The sequence below is a fragment of the Natator depressus genome, chromosome 1, assembly GCF_965152275.1.
Source record: "Natator depressus isolate rNatDep1 chromosome 1, rNatDep2.hap1, whole genome shotgun sequence".
In the NCBI taxonomy this organism is placed as follows: Eukaryota; Metazoa; Chordata; order Testudines; family Cheloniidae; genus Natator; species Natator depressus.
The window spans coordinates 258,094,172-258,106,180 of NC_134234.1; the positions used below are offsets into that span (position 1 = coordinate 258,094,172).

The following is a 12,009-nucleotide window of genomic DNA, read 5'->3' on the forward strand; positions in this document are numbered from 1 at the left end:
TAACTGTGACAAACACTTCGGGATACAGATTGTATTGAATAAAGTTGTGTACATGTGGGAAGGTGTTTGCATGATGGGTAGTCCTGGGAGTGCATGTGAATGCTGTTATAAATTCCATAGCTTCAATCTCCTGAGAGCAGCAGCAGCCTTGGCAGCAGGCTTTCTAATGCTTCCATTTGGTTTTTGCTGGTTTAGAGCACTGAACAGAGCTTGCAAGAGTTTTTTAGACTTTGTGATTCAAAGGCTTTCACAAGACTGTATTTAATTGGTATTGATAGACTGCATAAACAGGGCACATAATTGCACTTCTCACAATGGGATCTCATTACATCAGCTTCATCTAATGGTTATATATCTCTCTCCGTCTCTCCACTCTTGTCAGAGTCCACTGTGTGCCATAAGGAGGGTCCTGGAGAATACATCAGATCTGAGCTTGGTCTACATTCATCATCCTCTTCTGCTTAAATTTTTCCTGCATTACTCTGAGCTTATGGGCAAATTCGGTCACCGGATCCTCCAGCTCTGGTTTTCCTGGGAAGACTACAGTCAGATTGAGTCTGAAGATGCTGTCTCTGGGCTCTCCTCTAGCTTGCCTGATTATCCAAACAGCTTTACCACTTTGCTTCACATACTGAAGGAGAATTCCAGTGTTTTACTCATTTTGCTGGTATGTGACTTTCATAAGGACAGTTTGCCATCTGTGGCCCCGATTCAGGAGAGCACTTAAGCACATGGATAAGTGCTTTTTTGAATCTGGGCTTAAGCGAGCAGTCTCACATGTGCATATGCAGTCACAGACAGTGTCTGATTTGTAAAGAAAGAGGTGCTGGGGCTCAAGCAATAGAGATAATACTGTTCCTAGAACAAAATGGCACCATTCAGGCAAGGTCATGCTGCATGGAGGAGGCCATTTTGCAGAACAACATGGTGTCCTCCGCACAGAGTGCCCTCTGCACACACCGTACGTGCAAGGCCATGCCTTGCGTGCAAGTGTGGAATTACATGCTTTACTGTAAATGTCAAAGCCCGCCACTGACAGGAGAGGGGTCAGGGCTGTGCCCTGGCACAAATTAAGCTCTGGTCACAAACCAGACATGCATACCTGACATGGAAAATGGGGTTGTGGGCTTTTGGCTGTACCTGGGCAACCCGTCCAACCTGCCTGGAGGGCCTTCAGCAACCCAGATAGGTAGTGAAGCCCATCAGAAAGGTGCTGCTTAACTGGCACTTGTTTATACACGGTACAAAAAAATTCATTTCACACGTACTGTGAGCTCCTTGCACACAGCTGGTAATCTCTTCTCTGGTAGCTTTGCAAGAAGTTGCTCTGTTAATGTGGGGACTGTGATAGGCTAAGGATAGAATAGGATAGGAAAGAAAGGGAGGAATAAAGAGCTTCCAAAATGGCATGTAAAGACTGGAACTGAGGGAGTCTATTTATTAACTGGGAGGTGTTTCTTTGTGCTATTCCCAGGACTGTAAATAACACCCTGTGCTGCTCTTACAAAAACTGAAATCTGAAGCCTTTGGGATCAACGAGGCAAGGTTCTCCCAGCAGTTGGAATAATGAGCCAGATCCTCAGCTCATGTAAATCAGTGTAGCTCTATTGAAGTCAGTGACACAATGTCATTATGAAAGTATCAAGCCCTTGGTGGCTGTAAAGCAAAGTTCTTTGATAAGACTAAGATAAGTTAGCTTTTCACATAGCAAATGTGTTTAACATCTCTTCAGGCAAATCTGTATGGCCTGAATCTGTAAGGGAAGCATAACAATTGTGTTGTTATTTCTTCCCAAACCTGATAAGGATACTATATATTTTTCAGAATAGAGACCTATTTCATTACTGAAACTGCTAAGCTTTTAGATAAAGTAATAGCATGCTCTTGGATAAACAGCCTCCCAAAATAATTAAGAAACAAGGTAGGTTTTATTATGAATAGGCACATACAAGGCAGCATACACAGGGCTTGGGGTGTTGGTACATCTGGCCTGGTCTAAGAGGTTGCAAAGTATTTTTTTCTCTCCAGTTCCTGAAAGGGCCAACAGACAGAATGGACATTTCTTAGAGAAATCCTTCACCATTTGAGACTAGGTTCCAGAATACGAAACAGTATTCAGGCAATTGATATTTCCAGAGAATCAGTGAAAGTGAAGGATGAGCTGACAAATCCATGTGAATTAAAAGGAGGGATGCCCCAGGATGACTTATCTACCCCATTATCTTTCACAATAATTTTGAAACCCTTCATTCAGCAAACTAAAATCAGGTTAAATATTACAGGTATAAACAGGTAAAAGAAAAACAAATTGCATCATTTGTGAATGATATTGTGTTCCCATTTTCCCATTTTCTCTTTGCCATGCACTCCTACAGAAAGAAATTAATTTAGCTCTGTTTCAGGTTTTAAAGTAAACTACAGTAAATCACAGATATTGGCAATTCACCTCTCTGCAGGGGTACAGCATGATCAGTTTGAATTTAGATGAGCTAATCAAACAGTCCAGTGTCTTGGTATAAATATTCCATCAGTTATAAACCAAATTTATGAGAAAAATAACCACCATCTGTTAGGGCAAGTTACAACTCTTGTAAAATGGAAAGACTTGTCACAGGAAGACAAAAATGAATATCCTTCCCAAAATGTTTTATTTGCTTAGCTGTTCTTATTAAAACTCTGGATTAGATAGGACAGATGGTGCGTGGCTTCATTTGGGACCGTTAGCTCCTGAGTAAAAAAAGAAAAAAATGTACACAGTGAAGACATTCTGCCAATTTTAGATTATATTCCTGACCTGTACAGATGAAGGCCACACTGGAGTGAATTCAAGACTAAATATAAGCAGTAGCTCGTAGGAACGGTGTTGTATTGTGTTAAGAACAAAGGACTTTTTGGGTCAGACCACTGGTCTATTTCTTGTGGTGATCAGTATCCTGTAGCTCAGAGGAAGATGCAAGAAACCCCATAATGGATGATTATGAAAAAACTTGCTCATAAGGGAAGTTTTTTCCTAACCCTGGGAAATAAGTGGTCAGCTCATGCATGTAAGCCTAAGGGTTTCTATCTCTTGGAAATATTTTATCCTGTTAATGTAACTGTGGATGTTCTCATTATCCATATAGATATGTAATCCTTGCTTAATAGAATTCAAATCTTTATATCTCGTTGCAGTGAGTTCTACAGGGCAATTATACATAATTGCATGAATGATTTCCTTTTATCACTCTTAAATGTGTTGTCTTTCTGCTTTACTGAATGTCCCCCTGTTCTTGTATTACAAACAAGGGTAAATAGGAGTGCTCAATTTACCTTCTCTGAAGCATTCATTACATTTATACTTCCATTGTGTCTCCTCGTACTCCTCTCTGAACAGTCCCCATATTTTCAGTCTCTCTTCATATGGAAATCTCTCTCTCCTTCAAAGTATTTTTGTGGCCTCTCTCTGAATCCTTTCTGTTTTGGCTATACTTTTTTGAGATGACGGAGCCAGAACTCAGTCTGTTATTCCAGGTGAGGGAATACTGCTGATTTATAGGATGGCATTATAATAGTCTCAATATTTTCTACCCGAGTCTTCATAGGTCCCAATTCACCAAAGCACTTAAACATAAGCTTAACTTTAAGCACGTACTTAAGTCCTTTCCTGTTCAGCAAACACTGAAGCACATGCATAAAGTAAAGCACGTGCTTAAGTGCTATGCTGAATCTTGTCCAGAGCTAGTGGAAATTTAGCTATGAGACTCCAGGAAGGACTATGCTGGGGGCGGGGATGGACTAGGTGATCTATACAAGTCTTTTCCATTTCTAATTTCAGTGATTCTAGGAATATTTGGTTATGTATCACACAGTTGATCAGTTTTATCAATTATGTTGCTTCTATATGTGCTAGGTTTCTAGGTCAAGAACTTTAAAACAAAGTACTTAAAGTTAGGCTCATAAATCCATATTTAGGCACTTACCATAAGTGGCCTGATTTTTCAAAGCAGTAGTTCCCCATGAGAGTGGCGGGCTGCTCAACACTCTTCAAACTCAGTCCACTGATTTGGGTGCCTATCTTCAGGCACTTGTTTTTAAAATTCTTGGCCTTCAGCTTGTATTACTTCCTATGCCTATGCACTTGATAGCCACATATCAATATATTAATTCTAACAGCCCACTTGAAGAAGGTGTTTGGCTATCAAAGAGGAGAGCCTACCTATGTTATACAATACGCTCTGCTTAATGGCCATACTTAGTTTGAACATCCACATCACTAGGGTGTCTCCCAAGGAACCAATGTAGCATAATGATAGTGAACAACAATGACTTCTGCTTAATGAAGTCCGAAAGGTAATGTCTGCACTTCTTCCCTTTCAGGACCTGGTCTGCCTGAGCACCACAGAAGTGGCTCACAAGGTTTTGATGACCTTGAGTATGTTTCTGAAAAGAAATGAGGATGTTGTTGTTTGTGACCTCCTTCGGAGTCAGTTTCTACAGATCCTGCAGCAGCTTCTAGTGGAGAGCAGCTCCACCACTTTACGAGGTGAATCCCACGTGTAATTAGGGACACACATGATAAAGTTTATGAAAGGCCTCGATAGCTCAAGGGGCTAAATCTAGGATAAAAAGCCTTTGATTTCTGAGTTACTGGTTCTAATCTAGGCCTTGCCTACATAGGAAACCCTGCAAGTGGAGATATGGGTTATACCAATTTCCTGAAATCCACAGCATATACATTAGGGCTTGTACTGGCATAGCTATGCTAGTCAAAAAAATCACAACCCTACCTGACATAGCTTTGCTGGCATGAGATTTAAATGTAGACCAGGCCCTAATGACAGGGCTTGTCTACATGGGGAAATTTAGCGGCAGTACTGTACCATTATAGTTACACTGATATAACTCCCCATGTGGACACACTTTTATTCCAGAATCCAAGTGCCTTTTCTGGTTTGCTTATGTCACTTTGAAAATGGTCTGAATTAAATTTTAAAAAGGCATTCTGATTCTGGGGTAAAAGAATGTGCCCACAGAAAGTTACATCAGTATAACTATAGCTGTAGAGTTCTGCCAGTATATGTCCCATGTAGACACACCCTCAGGTAGCTAGTGACTGAAAGTCATTCCTGTCTCTTTTCTGTTCAGCTCTCTATGCAGCATGAGTTGGTGGAGCTCAGTACAGTTCCTAGTGCATAGGTAACAACATGGGTGCAGATTATCCCACCTCTGCCTACTGTCAGGGTTCTTACACCTTCCTCTGAAGCATCTGTCACTGTCAGAGACACAGTACTAGGCAAGATAGATCTGAGGTCTGATCTACCATTGCAGTTTCTGTATTCCTAACATCACAGGCACTGCTTGTGTTGCGGTTTATGCTAGCTGTGGCCCATTTATTCATAGTCTCATCTGGGAAGCCAACGACTGAATGAGCCTCGGAGACTTGAATTCTTGCCTCCCACTGGAGGTGGCCCCTTTGACAAGGTCTGTGGCAGGTCAGGGAAGGGGCAGTGTATCTGGAAAACTTGTATAAATAACCAGAGGGCTTTGGGCTCAAGTTCTCTGAACCCCAAGTGGATTTTAAAAAACAGTTAAACCTCCCCTCCCAAAAGGAAAATCCCCTGAACAGCATTTGGAAAAGTTTTTCTAAGGCTATGGTAATTCATCCTGCATATATCACTCAGACACATGTACAAACACACACACATATGTAACTGTTCATCTGTGTGCTGCCCAGCAGATAGAAGCTTAGGTAGAGGCAGGGGAGGAAAGATGGCTTTGTGGTTAAGATTGAGGACTGAAGCGCTGGAGACACAGGTTCAATTCCCTGCTCTGCCGCAGCCATCCTTTGTGATCCTGTGTAAGTTGTTCAGTCACCACGTGCCTCAGTTTCCCATGTGCAAAATGGAGATAGTAATGCTCGCTTACATCCCAGGGGCGTTGTGAGGATAAATACATTAGAGTGTGAGGTGCCACATAATTACCTAAGATGGATAAACGTTTGGGACAAGAAGCATCAGAATAGAAAGAAATGCTTTCCAGCTTCTCAGAGGGTTTTGGACCCTTTTGTAAAAATGCATGTGAGAGAGTCTCTTAAATGGCTCACTAAGAAAGTGAAACCCAAGTTCTGTGCTGAAGGGGCTCTGGCCTCCTGGGAGAGGAAGTATTACCCCATATCCCATCCTTTTTGCTCTTCTCTAGCTAATCTAGAACAGTGTTGGTGGGACCCAGCTGTTGAAGGGAAGGAAGCTCAGCCCTGATCTAGAGTGAACAAGGGGTTTGGGATGGCAGAGATTGTGGCAGTTAGTTTACAACTCCTCCTCTCCCCAGCTCCAAAATGTGCAGTACCTATCAGACAGCAGGAGGATGGCATGCATTGACCAACTCTTCATATCTTTTCTTAGCTAGCAAGAACCTGCCTCTGTTGCTGAGCCTTCTCTTCCTGGTGCAGCTGAGGAATGAGGCTGAGAGAGAGCTGGACAGCACAGACTTCAAGCTGCTTCACCATGGTGAGCCTCTGCATCCATTGTTTTCCTGTTGGGATGTGATTCTGCATTCCCCAGGGTGCTCTAACCCAGCAGTTCTGTACTAAGTCCAAGGGCCTGGTTCTTATTGGAGCTCAGGTCCCATTACACTGCCCTGCAGTAAGCTACATCACATTTACAGTCACTTAAAGGTCCTTTTCCACCACCAGTGTGGTGTAAAGCATCTGTACAATAAATGAGGCTCAAGCTGTGAGAGTGTTTCCTCTGCTTCCTGCCTTTAAAGCACCTTTGTTGCCTGAGACCTCACATCAAGGCCACGGTTTTTTCCTTTTGGGTGGGACTGTACTGGATGAGAATGGAGTCCATCACTGGTGCCCCTTAGGTGGCTGGAGTGGGTTGCTGATGGGCAATGCATTGCCTGCAGGCATCCCGCACCAGTGGCTGAGCACATGGTCTCTGCCTTACTCATAGTCCTGGGAATGAGGTTTGAACTGGGTTTCCAACATAGCAGTGGAGGATACTTCTAGCCTCCAGCAGCCAAAGGGAACCAGAGAATAAGGCTGGGTATTGTGCTTAGCTTTCACATGTATCTGGAGGGAAATGCAATAGCCAGGGCTTTAGGCAGATGAAAATTACTCCAGACTCCTTCATACAAGATTTTGAACCTCTGTTGCTCCTTTTTGCCTATGTAGTTATGTCACATCTCTCTTTCCCTTCTGAAATACATCTGTGTACTTCTGTATCTGTCTCCATTCCTCAGGAGCAGAAAATCTCCCTCCTCCTTTCTCAGTTTATTCCAGTTCTCCCTCTGCAGACGAGGCAGAGAAGGGGAAGTTGCATGTAGGAAAATGAAATCAGATGGGCCTTTTCATGGCAGGCCTCAAAGATGTGCTTTGGGCTGCTGGAACATACCCTTTCACCTCTCTGTGCATATGGGGACAGCAGATGGACGTGTCATGCAAGCTTCTCAGTTATCATAGACATTAGAGATGGAAAAGAGGTTACTAGATCTTCTGCTCCCTCCTCTCCTATTTCCCACCATGGCCAATGCAGGGATATTCTTTACAGTGTTCTTCAGGTGCTGTCCTTTCAATAGAATAGCGCTGCCCGGGGTGAGGTGCGGGGACGCTATTCCATTGAAAGATCCACACTTTGGTGCTTCCATTACTTTCCTTGTGACTATTCCACAGATTCTCAGGTAGCAACTAACTCAGTGGTTCCCAAACTTTAACAACCTGTGAACCCCTTTCACTAAAATGTCAAGTCTCGTGAACCCCCTCCTAAAAATTAATATTTCCAAGGATTTTCTCCCTTACCTCAGCATAAATTATAAAAGCAGTGATCTTGGAAATATAAAATTTGTTTTTATGAGATGCTTATTACACACTACTCATTATTATTTATCATTACAGCAACACTCCTCCAAGATCTCACTTTTGTAGCTTGTTTCACTTTTGATTAAGCCTGTTATAAGACAAGGCTCCTATCAGACGTGCTAGTAGAAAAAAACGGTGCGGGGGCGAAGCCCATATGCACCCCAGGGCCTGGGGGGGCACCGCTGGAAAAGTGGGGGGCCTGTGGGGGCTGCCAGGGAAAAAGGGGAGGGACCCGCTGTGGGGGCGTGCTGACGTGGGGGCGACACATGACCCTCGTCGTCCCCCCTGTACTGGTGCCTCTGGCTCCTATGTTTCATCAAGGAGTATCAGATGTGAAACAGCATGAAGGTATTTAAGAAGCCAACTCAAGAGTTCCTCCTACACAAGCAGTCAGGTCTTGAGCAGTCCAGGCAAACAATGCACGTTACAACAAAGCTCAAAGTTGTTCTTCATAATAATTTAAAAACAACACTAGCAGCCTATTTAATTTTAAAAACAGCAAAAATATCCACCTCCCTTTCTATTTAGTATAAGGAGTCTTGAAGTTTAAATCTCCTTGCTGTGATAGATATGCTTGCTTTGATCTAATTAGCTCTTGGAAGTGCTCAAGGCTCCGGGCTGCTGGCCCCGGGCTGCCCGGGGTCCCTATGGACAGCTCTGTCTGCCCTTAGGGAATTTTTTCCCGAGAACCCCCTGTAACATTTCGTGAACCCCCAGGGGTTCACGAACCTCAGTTTGGGAACCACTGAGCTAACTAAAGAGGTCAGGGTTAGGAAGAAGCATCTCCTTTTAGACTGTCAGCTTTTCTGAGTAGGGCACTGTCTTTTTGTTATGTTTGTACTAACCTAGCATACTGGGCCTCCAGGCTGTACTGCAACACAAATAATAAACGGGCAGGCAATTCATCATGGTGTTTCTTGCACTTTCCTCTAAAGTATCTGGTGCTGGCCTTTCTATGAGACGGAATACAGGACTGGATGGACCATGGTGCTGGTCTGATATGGCAGTTCTATGCTTAGCCTTTCAGTCCTTAACCTCCTCCCAGGCCTTCTTGCTAGACATCATCCCCAAATGTTTGATGTTATGAACAAACAATATACACATGTAATAATCAGTTTATCTCCCAGTCCATCACTGTTGGGCCCCTCATTCTCCCATGCTCTCTGCCCCAACCCTTTGTTTTGCTCTTGTTATCCCTTGCTGCAGTCTGTCTAGTATAGAACATAGTCTCTTTGTTGCAGGGGCCTGTCAGTCTGTATGTGCTATGCACCATGCACACCTGGGGTGCTGCATTAATTTGTACTCTTTGTTTAGCCAAAGTATTCTGTTAGTTTTGTTAATTTTCCTCAATCCCTCCAGCCCATCCATCATTTTGTTGTTCTTATCTGAATTCTCTCCAGTTAAATGGCATCTTTCTTGTAGTGAGCTGCTCAGAATTGTCTTTATATCAGATATTTCTGAGGGTGCTGTGTACTGATATATAGCGTTCTGTATTCTAGTCAGTGACCTTTGTGGGAAATGCAGACCAGGAGATGTTGAGCTGCTGCAGCCTTCCTTGAACTTCCTATATTGGAGCCTTCACCAGACAACAACATGTAGTCAACAGAGAGGTGAAGTGGAATTGTGTCAAATGATGTGGGGTTGGATGATTTCACTGACTTAGTCTCATCATGGTTGTAGCTGGGCTAACAAAGGTAATAAGGGCAATCAATGACAGCTGATCACCTCCATGTGGAAGTCAAGAAGGCGTTTTTTCCTTCCATTTATAGCATTATGCAGTTGGCCAGGTGCATTATGGGGTTGGCGTGTGGTTTTTGTTTTTTGCTTCAGAGTTCTGGTATTGGCCACTGTGGAGCATGGGACTAGCTTTGTTTTGCTTGTTCGTACAATAGCTAGCTAGCACAGTGGGGCCCTGATGCCTGACTCGGGCTTCCAGGCTCTACCCCCAATTAAATAATAATATAGAGAGAAAAATTAAGATGGCCATCGTACTAGATTATTTGAATGCTGTTTATTCTATTAGCTGTATCAGGGATCACATCTGTGTGGCGCAAGGTGGAATGCCAGACTAGACTGACCACTGGTCTGAGGTGCTGTGCCCTGTGGGTTTTTTTGGTTGCCTCTTGATTGTAGTGGCTTGCTTAAATCACTTGTGTCACATACATGCTGATTCCTTCTATGCCATCCCAGCAGACTCTTGAAGCCTGTTGTACCCTTTTCTCCTGCATAGTGGTGGCTGTGCTGCTCTCTAGTGTGCCTTTGCTGGAGTTGCTCCAGAAGGTTTTGGAACTCACCTGGACATGGCCCTGTCGCTCTGGACCCGCTTTATCTTCGTCAGAAGAGGCGCTTCTCTGCTCTGCTTGGCTGCTGACTGCTTCCCTCTTAGCTCATCAGCACCGTTACAACTCTGAGGTTAGAACTGCTGTCAAGCCAGAACCTGAGCTGTGAGGGAACAGTCATCATCATGCTAAAATAAAATCCCTGTTCACAGGCAGAAATGATTCACATTGACCTAGACTCTGCTGGCCCTTGCAGTTACTGCACTGTTCTGTTCAGGGGTTTCCTAGTTCTGGTCTCCTGCTGTCCCAGCCTGGCAGGGGGCTAGGAATCCTATCCAGTGGCTAGCTAAGATGTAGACCATTTGAGGGCTCAGGAGAAGGGTGGTGATCCTGGGGAAAAATCTCCAAACTCCCCTTTCCTCCCAAAAAGCTAAACTCTCTGTGAGAGAGTGACACATTTTAAAGGTGCTTTTCAGGAGGCTAACAACCATTCTGTAAATTATAAACCATTTTGTTGGTGCTCTCTATTGGAATTACAGGTTACTGTGAATGGAGTATATTCTAACACCAATGCAAGGGGGCGACCTTCCCCTCTAAATATATATGCCGGTGCCTCATACCATTCCCTTATGATAAAATGGAGTTAAAGCCTCAATGGCATGAACTTAGGCTCTGATCCTGCAAACATTTACGCAAATGCTGAAATTGACTCGTGAGTAGTCCTACTGAAGTTAGCGGGGCTACTCATAGGCCATGTCTACACTACGAAAGTACTCTGATTTTACAGAAGTCGATTTTTGGGAACATATTATATAAAGTCGAGTGCATGCGTCCACACTAAGCACATTAATTCGGCGGTGTGCGTCCACAGTACCGTGGCAAGCGTCGACATTCCAAGCGGTGCATTGTGGGTAGCTATCCCACAGTTCCCGCAGTCCCCGCTGCCTATTGGAATTCTGGGCTGAGCTTCCAATGCCTGATGGGGCCAACATTTTTTTGCGGGTGGTTATGAGTAAATGTCGTCAGTCAACCCTTCCTCCCTCCATGAAAGCAATGGCAGACAATAATTACGCACCCTTTTCCCTGGATTGCCCGAGCAGACGCCATAGCATAGCAAGCATGGAGCCCGTTCAGCTCACCGGAGCAGTTATGATAATTGTAAACACCTCGCACATTATCGTGCAGTTTATGCAGAACCAGCACCTGAAAAACCAGGCGAGGAGGTGACGGCAGTGTGGTGATGAGGACATGAACACAGATTTCTTTAAAGCCGTAGTCCCCAGCAGTTTGGAGATCATGGTGTTACTGGGGCAGGCTCATGCTGTGGAATGCTGATTCTGGGCCCGGGAAACAAGCACAGAGTGGTGGGACCGCATAGTGTTGCAGGTTTGGGATGATTCCCAGTGGCTCCGAAACTTTTGCATGAGTAAGGGCACTTTCATGGAACTTTGTGACTTACGTTCCCCTGCCCTGAAGCGCAAGAATACCAAGATGAGAGCAATCCTCACAGTTCACAAGCGAGTGGCAATAGCCCTGTGGAAGCTTGCAACACCAGACAGCTACTGGTCAGTCGGTAATCAATTTGGAGTGGGCAAATCTACTATGGGGGTTGCTGTGTTGCAAGTAGCCAACGCAATCATTGAGCTGCTGCTATCAAAGGTAGTGACTCTGGGAAATGTGCAGGTCATAGTGGATGGCTTTGCTGCAATGGGATTCCCTAACTGTGGTGGGGCTATAGGCGGAACCCATATCCCTATCGTGGGACCGGACCACCAGAGCAGCCAGTACATAAACCGCAAGGGGTACTTTTCAATGGTGCTGCAAGCACTGGTGGATCACAAGGAACGTTTCACCAACATCAACATGGGATGGCCGGGAAAGGTTCATGACGCT

At 44.3% G+C, this 12,009-nt stretch overlaps 1 protein-coding gene across 1 annotated transcript in view; it reads left to right on the forward strand.

Annotated features, from left to right (window-relative positions):
* Nucleotides 1–12,009, forward strand: part of MEI1 (meiotic double-stranded break formation protein 1) — a 64,410-nt gene that overhangs the window by 35,322 nt on the left and 17,079 nt on the right. Inside the window, exons 20-24 of the mRNA XM_074941694.1 lie at nucleotides 383–667; nucleotides 4,357–4,522; nucleotides 6,381–6,485; nucleotides 9,337–9,447; nucleotides 10,068–10,249. Of these exons, the coding sequence (XP_074797795.1) occupies nucleotides 383–667; nucleotides 4,357–4,522; nucleotides 6,381–6,485; nucleotides 9,337–9,447; nucleotides 10,068–10,249 (849 nt within the window). The remainder of the gene's footprint in view (nucleotides 1–382; nucleotides 668–4,356; nucleotides 4,523–6,380; nucleotides 6,486–9,336; nucleotides 9,448–10,067; nucleotides 10,250–12,009) is intronic.